This window comes from Ylistrum balloti, unplaced genomic scaffold (assembly GCF_031769215.1).
Source record: "Ylistrum balloti isolate Yb309-2 unplaced genomic scaffold, AGI_CSIRO_Ybal_v1 Utg369612, whole genome shotgun sequence".
In the NCBI taxonomy this organism is placed as follows: domain Eukaryota; kingdom Metazoa; phylum Mollusca; class Bivalvia; order Pectinida; family Pectinidae; genus Ylistrum; species Ylistrum balloti.
Window position 1 is genome coordinate 351283 of NW_026781887.1, and position 20854 is coordinate 372136.

Here is a 20854-nt window from a genome sequence, read left to right on the forward strand (position 1 = left end):
GGGTGACGAATGAGTGAAAAGAGATCTTAAACTTAACGATGGGTGACGAATGAGTGAGCAGGGAACTTAAACTTAACGATGAATGACGAATGAATGAACACATAGATATTACAATTAATGGTGAATGACGAACACATATTGTTTTTATACCAAATTATTCACCGAAATATAAAACTAAAAACTGAACACATACAGTATATGCCTTTCGTTTCTAAAAATATGCTTCTTTTCTTGCACAGGAAGATAGTCAAATTCCTTTTCCAACGACCATCGTGAAAAATTAGGATATCCGCTCCCCGCCCCCACCAAGCCCCTGAGTAGAACTATAATACCTGTTGATTACTGAAACTTTTACATGAGAGCGTCTTCCTGGTGGACCTTTCTTTCATATCATTTTCCAACTCTTTGTTTCATGTAGGTTCTGCGTCCACCTTACATATAACATATGTATCATGTGCCGCAATGACGTCAGAACCAAACAGAAGACTGACCGGATTCTTAAATAATTTAGTAAATATCACATAGCATGGTCTACAAAGCTCTTGTACTTTAAGAAAGAGATTAACCGGTTAACACATAGCCTGTTATATACATTGTACGTGTGACAATATGCTATTTGTGTTACAATGATCCTTCTTAGATAGACTTAAAACATGTTAGTGTTTATATTTTTACAAAATAGGGACCATTCATATAGATAAACTTAATACTATTATTTCATTGCCTTCCGTGTCGTACTAGTGTAATGTACGTTATTGTAACTTCTTATCTATACAGTATATATTATAATAAAAGTGTTCGTGCCATGGTTGTCTAGCTAGCGTACAGTAGCAGAAAACACCCATCCTGTCGTGGAATGTTATATACACATACGTCACTTGTACACATGCTTATCAACAAACAGGCACACACGCGTAGCGGGCGCGGTCACGTGTGTGCGAGGGATACCATATAGTTGGAAGGAGAATACAAATCGACGCGAACACACGCATGTTTTAGCCATGTACTTTATACTCTGAGGGTCCATGTCTGGATCAACTGATGCCCATAAAGGTCAGTATATTTAACGTGGAGGAGATCAGGCGGTACGTACCTACAGTTTGTAACTCGCGGCTAGAGGTTATTTTGCTTGTCGATGGTGTTTCTCATTTCAAAGATATCCACACATCATTCTAATTCGCCCTGAATCAAAGCGGACTGTCTATTGCCTCGAAGTTATCATTAAAACCTATACACTTTATAGATCCCGATAGAAAATGCTTCACCTATACTGCGATCCTATACACTAAACTATACACTGTACACCCTGTTAGTTAATCCTAACGTATACACTGTACACCCTGGTAGTTAATCCTAACCTATACACCCTGGTAGTTAATCCTAACCTATACACTCTACATCCTGGTAGTTAATCCTAACCTATACACTGTACACCCTGGTAGTTAATCCTTACCTATACACCCTGGTAGTTAATCCTAACGTATACACTGTACACCCTGGTAGTTAATCCTTACCTATACACCCTGGTAGTTAATCATAACGCATACACTGTACACCCTGGTAGTTAATCCTAATCTATATATCCTGGTAGATAATCCTAACCTATACACCCTGGTAGTTAATCCTAACCTATACACCCTGATAGTTAATCCTAACCTATACACTCTACATCCTGGTTGTTAATCCTAACCTATACACAGTACACACTGGTAGTTAATTCTACCCTATACACAGCGCACTCTGGTAGTTAATCCTAACCTATACACACTGGTAGTTAATCCTAACCAATACACTGTACACCCTGGTAGTTAATCCTTACCTATACACCCTGGTAGTTAATCCTAACCTATACACTGTAAACCCTGGTAGTTAATCCTAACCTATACACCATGATATTTAATCCTACACCTATACACCCTGATATTTAATCCTACACCTATACACCATGATATTTAATCCTACACCTATACACCATTATATTTAATCCTACACCTATACACCATGAATACACCATGATATTCAATCCTACACCTATACACCATGATATTTAATCCTACACCTATACACCTTAATATGTAATCCTACACCTATACACCATGATATTTAACCCTAATCCTACACCTATACACCATTATATTTAATTCTACACCTATACACCATAATATTTAATCCTACACCTATACACCATGATATTTAATCCTACACCTATACACCTTGATATTTAATCCTACACCTATACACCATGATATTTAATCCTAATCCTACACCTATACACCATGATATTTAATCCTACACCTATACACCATGATATTTAATCCTACACCTATACACCATGATATTTAATTCTACACTTATACACCATGATATTTAATCCTACACCTATACACCATAATATTTAATCCTACACCTATACACCATGATATTTAATCCTACACCTATACACCTTGATATTTAATCCTACACCTATACACCATGATATTTAATCCTAATCCTACACCTATACACCATGATATTTAATCCTACACCTATACACCATGATATTTAATCCTACACCTATACACCATGATATTTAATTCTACACTTATACACCATGATATTTAATCCTACACCTATACACCATAATATTTAATCCTACAGCTATACACCATGATATTTAATCCTACAGCTATACACCATGATATTTAATCCTACACCTATACACCATGATATTTAATCCTTCACCTATACACCTTGATAGTTAATTTCACACCTACTACACCTATATTCCAGAGTAATAATGTTTACCATTTGAAGGAAGGGAAGAAGAAATATTGTTTTTATTCTGGTTCTTGGTTCACATTGACATTTAAACTGTTGAAGATATGTTTATGAAAAGTTACTTTACACCTTTATTGGCTGGAGCCAATGTGCAGCACACTGCAAGTATTTCACTGTAACCTTGACCTCAAGGCATGACCCAACTTTGAACCCTGTCAAACTCTAGCTGAATTAATATAGCTTTTTATATGGATTTCAGTAATGTTGTAATGTTCTGTAGATATACGTTTATTTGAATCATATGTAACGGAGGTCATTATTTATTTCAATGCCTCCGCTAGGAATCGAACCCATGACCCCTGGCGGACTAGTCTGACGCTCAACCAAATGAGCTAAAGAGAAGTTCTCTCTAGCCGAGTGGTATATTGCGGCCAGTATTTTACCAGGGTTACATACTCCCCCCTCCAGGAAATAGCTCATCCTCGAGTTTCCAGAGGTTACAGTGACGCCAGTGGGGCATGGCTAAGTACTATTCCTGGGTTCCTACATGGGCGCCAATGTAACAGAAGTCATTATTTATTTCAATGCCTCCGCTAGAAATTGAACCCGGAACTCCTGGCGTACTAGTCTGACGCTCAACCAATTGAGCTAAAGAGAAGTTCTCTCTAGCCGAGTGGTATATTGCATGGAGCATGCCCGGGATTCCCTGGCTAGTATCCCAGATTTGTGCACTGATTACTACCCCAGTCACATCATGATACGCGCCACTTTAGCCTGGCGAGTTTGAAAAGGATCAACCAACAGTTGCGACAGATCCTTACGGTGACATAAGCTCCCGTCCACGTGGGGTGCCAGAAATCTTGTTAATCCGTGTAGCGCCGTTCAAAAGCCGTCATCCAGTAATGGAAGCATTGCAATGTAACAGAGGTCATTATTTATTTCAATGCCTCCGCTAGGAATCGAACCCGGGACCCCTGGCGTACTAGTCTGACGCTCAACCAATCGAGCTAAAGAGAAAGTTCTCTCTAGCTGAGTGGTATATTGCGGCCAGTATTTTACCAGGGTTACACATATAGATAATTCTGATTTGATTTTTTGTTATTGTATTATTAGCCCACCATCTGATCATATCGCCCGTCCATCCATAAGCAGCTTTTGGTATTGAGAAGTGCTCTCTCTCTCATTTCCTATGTTGATTCCCCATGGTCCCTTGTTGTGCTGGTTTGATTTTTGGACTGATCACAAAAACAAAAAGGCCAATATGTTGCCATCTTGGATTTGGCAATTAGATATTGTTATCACTCTCTCTGCAAAGGAATGTTCAAATTTCTCATCATTCAGAACAATGACAGAGAAGACAATAGAAAAGATGATACTATAGTGGGTGCCAGGATCCCTGTGGGATCTCATGTTAATATCATTATGGTAATTGATTCTGATGAAGAACCATACTGTAATTTTAGGTGCAATTAATTGCTATAGTTAGTATATATACTTGTCTATACCATACTTACCAAAACATACCAGCATTATTAACAGTAACACAATGTCAAATAAAATTAATGAGTAAGATCAGTAATTCTTTATTCCTTGCTTACTCAACCTTCTACATAAGCAACAGATATACATTTTTTGTTTACCAGAACAAGTCTATAGTAATTCTTACACCTATACATCAAAAGTGAAATTGCTTTCAGCATCTGGGATAAAAATTATGGAAAGGAGATCATCCAATTTTTTGAGAGTTACGCATTCGCTATTTTCCAGATAGTTAAACAAAACAAAACCCCTCCCCTCGTCCTTCACCTCCCCCGCACTAACAAAAAGAAAAGAAAAGGAAAATCTGAAGTTTCCTTGTTCATTTCCAGAAGAAGGAATGTTGGTTTATTATACTCAATAAGACATGCATTGAGTATTGATGTAAATTTTGTTTGATTGATCTTATATGACATAATCTTTGATATTTGTGCTTGTATTCTGTTTCAGGGAGATGTCACCAGTTTGATGACCTGAATTAGTTGTCCAAAAGACCGTTTGGGAGCTATCTCCTTCTGGTTGGTTTCCATGACGTCAGATTCATCGTTGAGAATGCTGAGCCACCTGTTGCAGACTTGTCGGACGGAGCGGAGTTTGCTCCTGATGACATCACTTCTCCTTCTTATGTATTTTTTCATCATGGACATAGTTCTGTACATGACCCTGCAGAGTACAAAGTTGGTAGATCAGGAGAAGACTAGCACATACTCGCCTTTTCACCCACTGTCCGTGAAACTTCTGATGACAGCACCCACTAATCACTACGTCATCAGCTTGACAACTGAGTACTTTGACGAGTACACTCAGTTAAGTAAAATCTTTTACTTCATCACACCTAACATGATCAGTGCTACACATCTTGCCCTCGGGTTTCTGTCGGGCAAGTTTGTGGCGTCGGAGTCATTACGTCGGCGTCGTATCGGGGTTTTGATTTTTGAACTTCGCCTTTGGTTGGATGTTTATGACGGTGTGGTTTATAGGAGCCATAAAGGATTCCATGGTTACCGTAGCAACAGGAGGAATCTAGGATTCGTAGTGGACACAGTGTGTGACACAACAAGTGGTATAGCACTTTGTTTTGGTGTTCTGTTCTTTTTATGGAAATTCCAAGTGCAAAAGAATCAGACCACCTCCCTGCCTTTTACAAAGTCCTCGGAGAATGGCACAGCACTGTCAACAGACGTCGAGAAGCCATACCAACAAAAATATCCAAGGAACCATATATTTTATAAAGTGTTGTGTTTTGGTCTGATGTTAGCATTAACAGGGATGACTTTTGATAAAACTACAGAGGCTTTTGGTAGATTGTTTAATACTAAAATGGAGACATCACTAGAAGAGGTAAGTGGACCAAAGGTGTTGACAGAAGTTACAGGTAAACTATTATCATCATCCAAAGGAGAAAGATCAACTCAGTGGTGATTAAATGTTTTTTGTGGTGATTAAATGTTTTTTGTGGTGATTAAATGTTTTTTGTGGTGATTAAATGTTTTTTGTTACCCAAATAATGATGATTTTGTCTGTCTAACCCTAGTGATGATGTGTTCTATTTTACTTAAATGGTGGCATCTATCAAATCTGAGTGATGATATTGTCTGTCTGATCTGAGTATTGATGATGTTGTCAGTCCAACCCTTGTAATGATGTTGTTTGTCTAACCCCAACCTAGATGTGATAATGCTGTTTGTTTAACCTGAGTGGTGATAATGTTGTCTGTTTAACCTGAGTGGTGATATTGTTGTCTGTTTTATCTGAGTGGTGATAATGTTGTCTGTTTAATCTGAGTGATAATAATATTGTCTGTTTAACCTGAGTGGTGATAATGTTGTCTGTTTAACCTGAGTGGTGATAATGTTGTCTGTTTAACCTGAGTGGTGATATTGTTGTCTGTTTAACCTGAGTGGTGATAATGTTGTCTGTTTAACCTGAGTGGTGATATTGTTGTCTGTTTTATCTGAGTGGTGATAATGTTGTCTGTTTAACCTGAGTGGTGATAATGTTGTCTGTTTAATCTGAGTGATAATAATATTGTCTGTTTAACCTGAGTGGTGATAATGTTGTCTGTTTAACCTGACTGGTATTAATGTTGTCTGTTTAATCTGACTGGTGATAATGTTGTCAGTTTAACATGACTGGTGATAATGTTGTCTGTTTAATCTGAGTGATGATGTTGTTGTCTGTATAACCAGGGATGCTGGTGATGATGTCCATCTACCCAAAATGATGTAGATATTTTAATGGAAATGAATAAAGTTGGTAGTTGGGTCTACAGAGAACTTTTAAAGCAAGAGATGATCTTATACCCTACATTAATGACAATATAATGTTACCAGGCTCTCCTTCTTAGTCAAGTTGTGTGAAATTAACCAAGATTGTCCTTTGTCATGTTGAGCATACAAAGATGTCCCACTGTATTGGGATTTGGTTTATAATGTATAGTTCTTACATCTGTATATGTTTTAAGAATTTATATAACAAATAAACAGTTTTATCTGTAGAGTTACCTCCCTTCCTTTCACTCTATCAGTAAAATGGTATATCGCTAAGCTTGACAGCTGAGAATATGTAGTTTCAGAGATCTACCTGTTACTGCTACTATTGTTTTTAATATTTTGTTTACATTATATTGACAATGCACAAATTTCTATATGCTAAAATGTGTACCTAGCAGTTATTGGTGACTTATCTGACTATTTTCAGAGTGATGATATTAAAAATGATAGTCAGTATTCACTACCTACCTACCTACCTACCTACCTATCTACTCAAAAATGATCAGGTTTAATACCCATGTCTGTATGTTTCAGGATCAACAGACTGAAGCTCTCCACACATTAACCACATGGGTAGTGTTTTACTGTTGGAGATTGATAGAAGCTCAAGCCATGCTGCAGTATCTCCTCCTGGCCATATTTCTGGACAAGACATGGGTAAGGGTTCAATAACACATCTATGTATGACTTTTAGAGTGGAAAGGACAAACCAAAGCAAAACCTTTCTAGAATTGGGTAAGTGTCGGATATACCCAATTGTTCTGAACATGACAGGGCGAGTGTGTATCACCAAAGATAATTTATGACACAAGTGTCCTATCATATCATTGTGTTTGGAAAGATCTGCAGCTGAAGCATAGAAGTGTAATTATCTCATTAAAATAAAAATTATGAAAGGTGAAACATCACACTGTCATTACAAAAGCAAAAACTGATTTTATTAAATCTTTCTAGCATGCATGTTTTATCAGCTGAAATACCTGTCATCCTGTCACCCATATTATTGTGTGCATCAACTTGGCTAAGCAACTAAATTATATTTTTTTGTTTTACTGAAAAAATTGAGACTGATTGAATGTATTTAAGGAATTTCTTAGAAGGGACATTATTGCTTTATATGTATTTTTCAAGTCAGAAGGATGTTTGCTGGTGTAATGTATATCAACCTTATGAAGGTATTTTCTTTGAACTTGATGGTAGTGAGAAATGAGAAACGCTGTTGTTTCCATGCCATGAAAAACTAATGTAATATTCTATTTCCAGGAGTTTATTTGTTTCATCCAGTACTCGGGATATGGGATGTTGTTTCTAGTCAATGTCATGAGTCAACTACAAATTCGAAACGTAAGTACTGTTAAGATATTAATCATTGTAAGTTGATTTATGGTTGTCTGTAAGACTAGAAACACCATTACCGATACATTATGTAAAAATGACGGTCAGGAATCTGAACCTGATGCATATCCCAGATAGAAACTGGCCGACACACCCAAGTGGAAATTAACAATACAACAAAAATGCTTTGATCTGGAATAATTCTAGATGTCCTTGTACAGTATACAAAAAGTAACTTATCAACTAGTTCAAAGCTGCAGATCATTTGAATCAGATGGTCTTTATGAAGAGGACAATATGCAAAATCTATATTACTTATAAACCTCACACAGTACTGTTAGAGACAATACCTAATGAAGCTGGTACAAGAGAGCAGTAACACAGGATTCAATTGGTTATGATATAAACAATCTGTCATGACCACACCCCCAAGTTAAGTCAACACTTCATAGTTAATGTTTCAACCTCCTGGTTGAGTCAATACTTCATAATTTATGTTTAAACCTCCTAGTTAAGTCAACACTTCATGTTTCAATGTCCTAGATAGGTCAATACTTCAAAGTTCATGTTTCAACCCCCAAGTTAAATAAATACTTCAAAGTTCATGTTTCAACCCCCTAGTTAAGTCTACACTTCATAGTTGATATTTCAACCTCCTAGATAAATCAAGACTTCAAAGTTCATGTTTCAACCCCCTAGATAAGTCAACACTTCATAGTTCATATTTCAACCTCCTAGATAAGTCAACACTTCATAGTTTATGTTTTCTCCCTAGTAACAATTGTGAATGCAGAAGACATTTGCAAAAATGCTTGGTTTTTGAGAAATAGTGATTAGATTTACAGAAATTATTATAAATAATAAATCAACTCTTCACATGTTTGAGGAACCCATGGTTATTTCAACAAAATTGTTTTTATGTTTCTTTCTAAAAATGAAAATGATTGTGAAAGAATGTCATCTGTTTTTGTCAGATAATGTACTGCAATATGTAAGACCATATTGTTTGGTCTCAGTGTCCTTACAAATGATGTCTTTCTTTAAAGTAACTTTTTAAAATTACTCTGGTATCATAGGTCATCACTGGATCATATTTCAAAACAACATATATTGTTCAGTATCAAGTGCACACTATCTACATCATCTGTACTACTTGAAAAGATTATTCATTTGTCAGTTGTTGGGCTGTTGGTTCCATTACTATAAAGATAAAAACATTGTCAGGAAAATCTTCATCTTGGCAGTGTTCTACAGGTCTGCTTTTCAAAATGCTAATATGAAGATGATTTTACAGGAACAATATTATGAGATGAGAATAATTATCTGAACTGTGACTTCAACACTAATGTGTTTCTTTCTGGTCATTATATTAAGAGTAATAACACAAAAAACATATGCTAGTGATAGTTGTCTTGTTTATTGATAGCATAGCTTAAATTTTGATGGAGTCTCACATGAAGGTCTGTATCCTGTTAGATATATATACTAATTGGGCTGTATAAATAATAACTAAGCATTACCTTTTTGTCAGCGAATATTTAAAACAAGGAAAAAACCTCCTATGAGTCAAAGACTGTAGGACGTGCTTAGCATCTTTTGTCATCAATTTCCGGTTTCAACTTCCCTGACACTTGAATCATTTAGACCCACATATTTAAGATCAAGTATGTAAAACCACAGTTCACTTAAGACTAGATGAGTAATCTGAATTGATGACAATCCTGTTAGACTTAGTGTAGAATAGAGGATTCAGGGCTCTACACTCCCAGGTTTCATGGGGCTCCACACTTAACACTTGCCACTTTCAGGAGATTTGAGACTCTACACTGCTAGATTGTAGGGGATTTGAGACTCTTTACTGCCAGATTGTAGGAGATTTGAGACTGTACAATGCCAGATTGTAGGAGATTTGAGACTGTACACTGCCAGATTGTAGGAGATTTGAGACTGTACAATGCCAGATTGTAGGAGATTTGAGACTGTACACTGCCAGATTGTTGGGGATTTGAGACTCTACACTGCCAGATTGTAGGAGATTTGAGACTCTACACTGCTAGATTGTAGGGTATTTGAGACTCTATACTGCCAGATTGTAGGAGATTTGAGACTCTATACTGCCAGATTGTAGGAGATTTGAAACTCTACACTGCCAGATTGTAGGAGATTTGAGACTCTACACTGCTAGATTGTAGGGTATTTGAGACTCTATACTGCCAGATTGTAGGGGATTTGAGACTCTATACTGCCAGATTGTAGGAGATTTGAGACTGTACAATGCCAGATTGTAGGAGATTTGAGACTGTACACTGCCAGATTGTAGGAGATTTGAGACTGTACAATGCCAGATTGTAGGAGATTTGAGACTGTACACTGCCAGATTGTTGGGGATTTGAGACTCTACACTGCCAGATTGTAGGAGATTTGAGACTCTACACTGCTAGATTGTAGGGTATTTGAGACTCTATACTGCCAGATTGTAGGAGATTTGAGACTGTACACTGCCAGATTGTAGGGGATTTGAGACTCTACACTGCTAGATTGTAGGGTATTTGAGACTCTATACTGCCAGATTGTAGGAGATTTGAGACTGTACACTGCCAGATTGTTGGGGATTTGAGACTCTACACTGCCAGATTGTAGGAGATTTGAGACTGTACACTGCCAGATTGTAGGAGATTTGAGACTGTACACTGCCAGATTGTAGGAGATTTGAGACTCTACACTGCCAGATTGTAGGGAATTTGAGACTGTACACTGCCAGATTGTAGGAGATTTGAGACTCTACACTGCCAGATTGTAGGGAATTTGAGACTGTACACTGCCAGATTGTAGGAGATTTGAGACTGTACACTGCCAGATTGTAGGAGATTTGAGACTGTACACTGCCAGATTGTTGGGGATTTGAGACTGTACAATGCCAGATTGTAGGGTATTTGAGACTCTATACTGCCAGATTGTAGGAGATTTGAGACTGTACACTGCCAGATTGTAGGAGATTTGAGACTGTACACTGCCAGATTGTAGGAGATTTGAGACTGTACACTGCCAGATTGTAGGGAATTGAGACTGTACACTGCCAGATTGTAGGGGATTTGAGACTGTACACTGCTAGATTGTAGGGGATTTGAGACTGTACAATGCCAGATTGTAGGAGATTTGAGACTGTACACTGCCAGATTGTAGGAGATTTGAGACTGTACACTGCTAGATTGTAGGGGATTTGAGACTGTACAATGCCAGATTGTAGGAGATTTGAGACTGTACAATGCCAGATTGTAGGAGATTTGAGACTGTACACTGCCAGATTGTAGGGAATTGAGACTGTACACTGCCAGATTGTAGGGGATTTGAGACTGTACACTGCTAGATTGTAGGGGATTTGAGACTGTACAATGCCAGATTGTAGGAGATTTGAGACTGTACACTGCCAGATTGTAGGCGATTTGAGACTGTACACTGCCAGATTGTAGGAGATTTGAGACTGTACACTGCCAGATTGTAGGGAATTGAGACTGTACACTGCCAGATTGTAGGGGATTTGAGACTGTACACTGCTAGATTGTAGGGGATTTGAGACTGTACAATGCCAGATTGTAGGAGATTTGAGACTGTACACTGCCAGATTGTAGGAGATTTGAGACTGTACACTGCTAGATTGTAGGGGATTTGAGACTGTACAGTGCCAGATTGTAGGAGATTTGAGACTGTACAATGCCAGATTGTAGGAGATTTGAGACTGTACACTGCCAGATTGTAGGGAATTGAGACTGTACACTGCCAGATTGTAGGGGATTTGAGACTGTACACTGCTAGATTGTAGGGGATTTGAGACTGTACAATGCCAGATTGTAGGAGATTTGAGACTGTACACTGCCAGATTGTAGGCGATTTGAGACTGTACACTGCCAGATTGTAGGAGATTTGAGACTGTACACTGCCAGATTGTAGGAGATTTGAGACTGTACACTGCCAGATTGTAGGAGATTTGAGACTGTACACTGCCAGATTGTAGGAGATTTGAGACTCTATACTGCCAGATTGTAGGCGATTTGAGACTACACTGCCAGATTGTAGGAGATTTGAGACTGTACAATGCCAGATTGTAGGAGATTTGAGACTGTACACTGCCAGATTGTAGGGGATTTGAGACTGTACACTGCCAGATTGTAGATTTTAAGACTCTCACTGCCAGATTGTAGGAGATTTAAAATTCTAGTCTGGCAGATTGCCTACAATCTAGGATTTGAAGACTTGAGACTCTACACTCTGGTGTTTTCCCTTGTGTGGCTATTATATGTTTTAAAAGCAATGTAATCTTACCCATTTTCTATTTCTGTAATACATCTTCAACGTATTATCTGTTAGTTTTCTAGAAGGTTACCAATATCATAGTCTTACAATGACTTACTGTTGGTGTTAAGTGTTTTCTTATTTTGATTGCAGGTTCGACATTTACTCAGGATGGCAAGCACTGATTATGTATAGCTGTGATTTCTACAACTTCTTTTATGACACACAGGCTGTAAACAGGTGATGAGCAGCCCTATAGATCATAACATGTACATACGTGTATATATGAAGTTCTGCCATTGTCTATTTTTTTCACTGTGTACATTGGGGTCGATAGTCATGACATAGGGTGGTGATTATGACATTGTCATGTTTTCATGAGAAGTCTCATCAGAAGGTTACTTTCCTGTCCATTACTGAAGTTATTCCATAGTTATATTTAAACTTTCAGTAACAGTGTAAAGGTTAGTAATGAAAGAGATATATTTTTGTGCTAGATCACTGGATTTGTAGAACTGAAAGTTAGTAAAGTCCTAATATTCAATTATGTTGTTGCCTAGACAAATATTAAAAATACTTCATTAAGGTATAAAATTACAACAAGGTCAACAGTATAATCAAAATATGATTTATTTAAATCAACACAACACAAACTAATAATATCACAATATATTTGTTTGCTTATCACATTAATTTCATTGTTATTTATTTATTTTTTTAATTAGACATGAGTTGCTGCCAGAATAAGAAGCTAGTTAACTACTCCTGTTTGGTATAGCAGTACTTACTGAGGTTCTGCATAGCTACTGTAGATTTATCTGTGATACAGAAGTATACAATTGGTTGTCAGATATTGTATAGACACCACATGGTACACGGTAAATACAGGGTATTAAAGCAGGAAATACCAATGCATGGAATGTTTTATGTCATTTATTTCACAACATGATTTAATTAAGTAAATATTGGTGTTTATATATAGTGTAATTATGTAGCTGATGTTTGTAACTGTATAATTTGGTAGTAAATGGGGAATTTACACCTAGTTACCACACTTAATGTTAGTAAAAGTACAAATTTGTATTGTGATTGTGATATTTTTAACTTCAGTATTTAGTTCGTTACATAAGCATGCACGTGGAAAAGTTACAGCTGTATGTAATGTGTTATTTTTTTTCTTCGTTTTTTTTGTTAATATGAATTATTTATCTTTTTGATATATTTTGTATCATATGTAGAATTACTGACCTCACAAACTGATGAACACAAGCCTATATATAGATGTGACATATGAATTTGACATGTAAATGTCATGTTATGATCTAGGATAATGTATTATATTAGACTAGATACTGGTATCCGAGACTGTGTATTATGGATTATGATAGTCAGTGTCGTTCATGTCATTCATGACACTGTAATATCCAAAACTGTGTACAGTGGATTACAGAAGAAGCCGGTGTCATTCATGACACTGTATTATCCAAAACTGTGTACAGTGGATTACAGAAGAAGCTGGTGTCATTCATGACACTGTAATATCCAAAACTGTGTACAGTGGATTACAGAAGAAGCCGGTGTCATTCATGACACTGTATTATCCAAGACTGTATATAGTGTATCACAGTAATGACTTTAGGTATTAGGATTATTTATCAACTGTGTAAAAGACAGTTTTGTCTGTGGAATCAGACCTCAAGTGGGCAAAGCTTTCAACTTAAATTATCTATGTTTATTGTGTATCAATTACTTCATAGTATAATGTTATTGGGTGTCTGTAACATTACTGACAAAATGTAGGTCTTTATATTGCTTACAAACTTTTTTGAGAAACGTAAGTCGGTAATGTATCATTAATTTCAAGGAGTGACAAACAAGCATGGGATATTATTGAGAAGCCTAAGTGTGTAATAGCATTGACTGCGTTTATTTATCTGTTCTGTAAACTAGGAAAACTTTTTATCTTACCGCAAGTATTCTTATATCCAGTATACTGACAGGGTACATGATAAATTTGCATGGTTTTATTTCTGTGATGTTAATTCGTTCAGTGATGGTATGATAATGCTCCACCAATTTTTATTATCTTTGTATTTTTTGTATGGAAACTTGTAAATCAAATATGACATTAGTAATATATTTCTATTGAAGCTTTAATAATGTCAGTTCTTGCCATTTTTGGTTATTTTGTTTTGTAATAAATATGAATGTTGAGTATTATGTAGAAACCATGTCTACCTGCCCTTTATGTAAAGTATGCAATCGTTATTACTATGTTTTTTTTGTGCTGAGGTTTTTATATAATTATGAAGAAGCCAAGGTACTCATCAAAGCTGACAGGTTAGCGAGCATCCTTTAAATTGTGCCTTTTGCCGTTTTAACTTAAGATTTATCAAAGCTGGAACTAGATTCACTTGCTTGTCACTAAAGAGAGAATTTTAAATCAGTTTTCGTTATTAATTCTCATATTTTCATAAAACTCAAGATTGTCAGCCAGGACAAGAGAAGTTATGGTTTGATTGAAGGGAGATAACTCTCACAAATGTCAAGTACATTTTCCAGTTCTTGCCACCTAATGATCATTTTCAAACACTGCATTTCCACTGTCTCACAATATCCTTCAATCAAAAGACTATATCATACACAAGGTGATTCGCTGCAAATTTGAATTAAACAGTAATCAAGCATTAAATTGAATGCACAATAATCTGGTGATACACTTAATCACATGATAATTCAATGATAGATTGAACCAAAAGGAAATCTGGTGAAAAATGAAATGACATAGTTAACTGGTGATGAAATAAATCACACAGTAATCCAGTGATGTATTAAATTGCATGGTAACCCAGTGATTAATTAAATCACACTGTCACTTAATGATAAAATAAATCAAACGAGAATCTGGTGATACATGTAATTCTTAATAGACTTAAGAATTTGTGAACATTATTATTATTTGTTCCAAGTAATTATATAACATAACAACACCTGTTCACTTTGATTCTTCTACATAGTTAATTAAGCTGAACTGATTATAATTAGGAAGCAATCACAACAAGCCAGTAATATATGTTTTCTGTTTATTTATTTATATGTGTCCCTGGCTTGTTGTTGTTGCTTCCGAATTTGTAGTTTGCCACTTTACTCCAGTTGCCATGCATACCGATATGTATCCAAGCAACAGATATAAGGAACTAAACTCTCCTTAAAATAACGATGTAGGCTCTAACCCAGTATTTATGAATTGATCATGATTAGATGTACATGTACTGTTGTAAATGCCCTGATCCTACCTCTTCACACATATCCTTTACTTAACATTGAATATTACATGTAACATGGAATCCGTTTACTACTTTAGCATAATGTAGAAATTTGTACTGATATTTTTACTGCAGTATATGACAAAAATACAGGAAAAGATCATTTGGCAAATATACATTCCAGTAATGTGTACATTAGTCTGTGTTACGTTAATGTTTACAGCGTATTCTAATGTACAGATTGAAGTGGTTTTTGATAACATACCAATATTACCTTTAACTGTACATCACTGTGTTGCTCAATAGTTTAATTGTCATAAAGTAAGATTTTTTGACGAGTAGAGTACGCTGCTCAATAAACACAAAATTTTACAGTGTTGAGAACTAGCTGCAGCAAGCATCATATGTTTCCCAGTAAACAACAAACATTTCCTCTATAGATATTACTTGTATGAAGATATTTTGAATTATCATGTTAACAATTTAGGTGAGAACTCATTTTATGTTAATGCGATATTTCAATGTTTATTTTTAGAAATTATTACATTATGTTGTTTACACAGTAATGAGCATATTATCATCAATTAGAAATTTTGTAACGGTTTGGATTTCATTCAAAAGATAAAAGTTTCTATATCACCCTATCATTTAAAAATTTCTTAATAGAAAAATGAAAATGTTTTGTGTTATTTTTGTGTTAATTTCATCTGTAGGTATTTCAGCTATTTCATAGTTTGTTGGAAATGTATGTAACATGGAATGGTTTGTGAATGACTGTATTACTATCTTACCTATGCAACTTTCTGGTACTTAGATGTACATTGTCTCTGTGACTTCATTTCACAGATAACTCATGTGTTGTGTTTATAATGCTTGTTATAGTTATTCATGATGACAAGTATCCTGGAAACTTCTCACAAGTATCCTAGGAACTTCTCTCGACAAGTGTCCCAGGAACTTCTCACTGCAATTGTCTTAGGAAGTTCTCACGAAAGTATCCCAGGAAGTTCTCACAACAATTGTCTTAGGAGCTTCTCACACATTTCCATCACTGAATGCAACTTTTAGATAAAGAATAAAACAAATCATATTTATATGTTTTTGCTAAGTGCAGTATAAATGATGTATACATATAATGGGTTTCCATATTCAATAGTGGATTACTACCATTGTACACATGAATTAATCTAAAAAAATTATTTTCTATTTGGAATATTTATTCTTACTTTCATGCTTTCATTAGAATGATGCAAATATTTTTTTATTGCTAAAAAGCTTTTAAATTATATAAACATACACATAGATCATGCAAGACATAACAGATATGTGTAGGACTTGTCAAAGACAAAAAGTTTGGTTGATTAAGGGTGTGCTTGTATATCTTCTTGATAATGTTTTTATTAACATGGCCAACCATCTTCATCATCTGTCACAATGACTTCATAGCAGAGGGAAACATTACATCGCATCTATCTATATATTCTCAAAATTGATAAGAATTATTGAAAAATTATCTCTGACTGAAACAGCTTTCAGGAATAATTATAATCCTAGCTGTTGATACCTAGGTTTAAGCATGTTTTCTGATATTGTTGATTATTGTTGATGGACACTTGGGAAACAAATCAGGACTGTTTACATTATATGTTAGTTTGAATTTTTCCATGATGTTATTTCCATTTTAGCATCTCTGTAGCTTTTAACATTAAATATGTATGCCAGTAAAACATCATTTGTGCAAACTGTCACAAACAAACAATACCTTAATTCTAAACATACAAGACCTTTATTCTAAGCACACCTGACTTTTATTCTAAACATACAGGACCATTGTTCTAAACATACAAGACCTTAATTCTAAGCACACCTGACCTTTATTCTAAGCACACCTGACGTTTATTCTAAACATACAAGACCTTAATTCTAAGCACACCTGACCTTTATTCTAAGCACACCTGACGTTTATTCTAAACATACAAGACCTTAATTCTAAGCACACCTGACCTTTATTCTAAACATACAAGACCTTAATTCTAAGCACACCTGACTTTTAATCTAAGCAGAAGATACATTAATTCTAAATATTCATGATGTAAATTCTTAACATACAAGACCTTAATTCTAAACAGACATTAATATAATCCTAAAAAAAATAACCTAAACAGACAATAACCTAATCCTGAACAGACAAGACCCAACTCCCAAAATGCAATTAACAGTTGATAGCCTGCCAGTGAAGGAATAAGGTTTAACTTGAGCGAACTTTTGAGATGAATGTTGCTCTATTGTTAACTTGATATTGGCTTAATTTTTGTTTAACGTTCGGTTTGTTTCGTATTTTTGTCTCCTTAAAAAGACAAGGAGCTTGTCATGATTATTCGACACTTTTTTTATCCGAATTGTGTTTAGATCCAGTGTTTATAGTGGATCTGCATTATTACTCACGGGGCCTTATTGATTGTATCAACTTGATGTCACGTGTGCCTTTCTCGAACTTGGTGTAATCAAATATTGTAGGAAAACTTCACTTTGATATGTTGCTGAAATGTAATTTCATAGTCTTTGTAATGATGTTAGGTTGATTCACTAAATTAATTAATAAAAAGCAGAAATGGAACATATTTCATCGTTGTATTATACAAAATACATTTTAGATATGAGACTTAAAAAATACAACCATATCCTCAAAATGTAACTTTTTAAATGATCACCGTCTCCTGTCATTGTTTGTGTTATATGCTAAATATTCTGTTTATGATGTGTTACACTTTCCTCAAATAAACCTCATTCGGTTATCGAGTCTTTCCTTTTCTCAACTTAACAGATGTCGTTTTTATTCCTCAGAGCATCCAATTTTTTGTATTGTATCCTGAAAATAAGGTATAAGGTGTCCATTTGTGGATATGACAGCGTAAAACTACGTAAGTGTCAAAGCCGTTAAATAGATACAATCCTAGCCTCGAACACCTCTTGGTAATTATCGCAATGACTAAATCTTTCGGGATTTGTTGTTATATATCCACGAGAAAGTAAATGTTCACGCGATTGTCGGCCATTTCTAAAATGTGCTCTGGTTGTCAGGAAAATAAATAAGTTGGAATTGGTTAACGATTGTCAATGGTTTTGACAATTACGTTTGTAGAGAGTTGTTTTACCTTTCAATCAATATGGTTCAAAGAGACATCGCATTGTTGTAAATTTTATGAAATATAGCTTGTATGCCACCTCTTGCTAAATGTTATCATAAATTTAGGAATTCTGACTATCAACCGCGATCAAAACAAAAAATAAAATCGGGGATTAATAGTCAGAACACTTCTTAATATGTTCATGGGCTGGTAATGTATGATCAAAATTACTGATGAAGATATTGGGGTAACAAGATATTGTGTTTATCATTGTATATGCACGTTCGCTATTTATGACTTGAATTTTGTTTTATAGTTGAAATTTCGATCGCATCTTTTCTCTTGGAAATATACAACAAATAATAGGTAATGACGTTTACTTGTAAGGAGCTGACCATTCGTGTGATTCTTTTACTGTCTTGTGAAGCACTTTTCTAGTGCATGACACTCGTCACGGGTGATTGAACAGCGGGTAACTGGTAGTAATACTTCAGACAGTCTCATCATATAAAGGATTTCAGTAGGAAACATTAACTTATTGACAAAGCACTTTATACCCTGTTGTGTTAAAAAAACACACTTATGTATTCAGATGTCATTCGACATAAATAGAAAACCGTTGTTAGACATTATGAATAAAATAGGTTCTGATGGCGCCTTTCTGTTGGGTTTCGGATTAGTGTTGTGACTACTTTCCCATGATGACAACTTCGCTAGTGTTCCTGTGGAAAGTATCGCTTGGACAAACCTTAGTACGGGGCCGCTTGGTTAAGACCTTTCTTATATACCTGTGCAATGACAGAACATCAGTAGACACAATAACACCGACGATCAGAACTAGGGTGACAGCACCACCACAACCAATGACCCGGGAAGACATTCGAGTGTCGTTGGCAGAGATCCTCCTCCGAGTATAGGACGAAAGTATTTTCTTGTTTAATCTTAGTTGTTTGTTTAGCTCCTGAATCGTTGCCCATAGTTCTTCAGCAGTGTAATTGTTGGAAACAGGGTTACACAGGACCGGCTCTGATACAAGGAACTCATCTACAAGAATTATGCGTAATTTGTATGTTTCTCTTGTCCATTTTACCATTGAGATGAATATAAACAGTTTAAAGCAATCTGGAAAACACAACAATTTAAAGCTTTTCCCTCGCAATACTGAAGTTCCAGGTTTCGTAAGAAAAACAATGTACAAACACCCTAAACACGTGGATGTTATGGTTGAGTATCGATGCATTACAAAACGACATAAAAGTAGATAAATAAATATTTTGCAGAAGTATAATTTTTTTTTTAGTTTTGAAATTGCGGCGTTAATATCTTTTGAAATGTTTGATAAGATCTGGATAAATAATAAAATCTAGACAATTGTCATGATCAAGTAGCATTTTCACTTGTTCAAGGTTTCAAGGTTTCTTTATTCACTCAGACACATGTATGTGTAACAAGAGGTTATTACAATTCAATTTTACAAAATTTAAGGAGCGATGATAGACATAATATATTGTATACAGTTCATTGGGTTAATGGACAATTGTTTCAAATCGATACAAAAAACTATTACAATCAATATTGGCTAATATACGAAGTATGCATAATATTACTGAATTTTGTGAAGGTTTCAGTTGTGGCTTTGTGAGTATAGCGCATGCGCGATAACCAAATAATGATAGAGCTTAATACATGGACTGGTCATGATTGATTTTGATAGGACAAAATAATCTGAGAAATTTGAACGTTTTAAATAAGTTATTTGACGAGAAAATCTACATATTATATGTGAACATCGACTTAGAGAAAATGAAGATTACCTCTACAGAGAGGCAGACCAGTTGTAGAGTGTGACATCTATAACAAACAGATCACTCCCGTTGTAGAGTGTGACCTCTATAACAAATAGATCCCTCCCTTTGTAGAGTGTGACCTCTATAACAAACAGATCACTCCCGTTGTAGAGTGTGACCTCTATAACAAATAGATCACTCCCTTTGTAGAGTGTGACCTCTAAAACAAATAGATTCCTCCGTTGTAGAGTGTGACCTCTGACAAATAGATCACTCTCGTTGTAGAGTGTGACCTCTATAACAAATAGATCCCTCCAGTTGTAGAGTGTGACCTCTATAACAAATAGATCCCTCCAGTTGTAGAGTGTGACCTCTATAACAAATAGATCCCTCCCTTTGTAGAGTGTGACCTCTGACAAATAGATCCCTCCCATTGTAGAGTGTGACCTCTATAACAAATAGATCCCTCTAGTTGTAGAGTG

General features: G+C 35.6%; 1 protein-coding gene across 1 annotated transcript; it reads left to right on the forward strand.

The window, feature by feature from the left end:
- The first annotated feature begins 930 nt into the window (after positions 1–930).
- LOC132547006 (ceramide phosphoethanolamine synthase-like) lies at positions 931–18074 on the forward strand. Its single transcript, XM_060210742.1, has 5 exons — positions 931–1053; positions 4744–5634; positions 7101–7223; positions 7830–7910; positions 12345–18074. Exons 2-5 carry the CDS (start codon positions 4822–4824, stop codon positions 12384–12386), a joined length of 1059 nt encoding a protein of 352 aa, XP_060066725.1. The 5' UTR covers positions 931–1053; positions 4744–4821; the 3' UTR covers positions 12387–18074.
- Positions 18075–20854: the final 2780 nt, after the last annotated feature.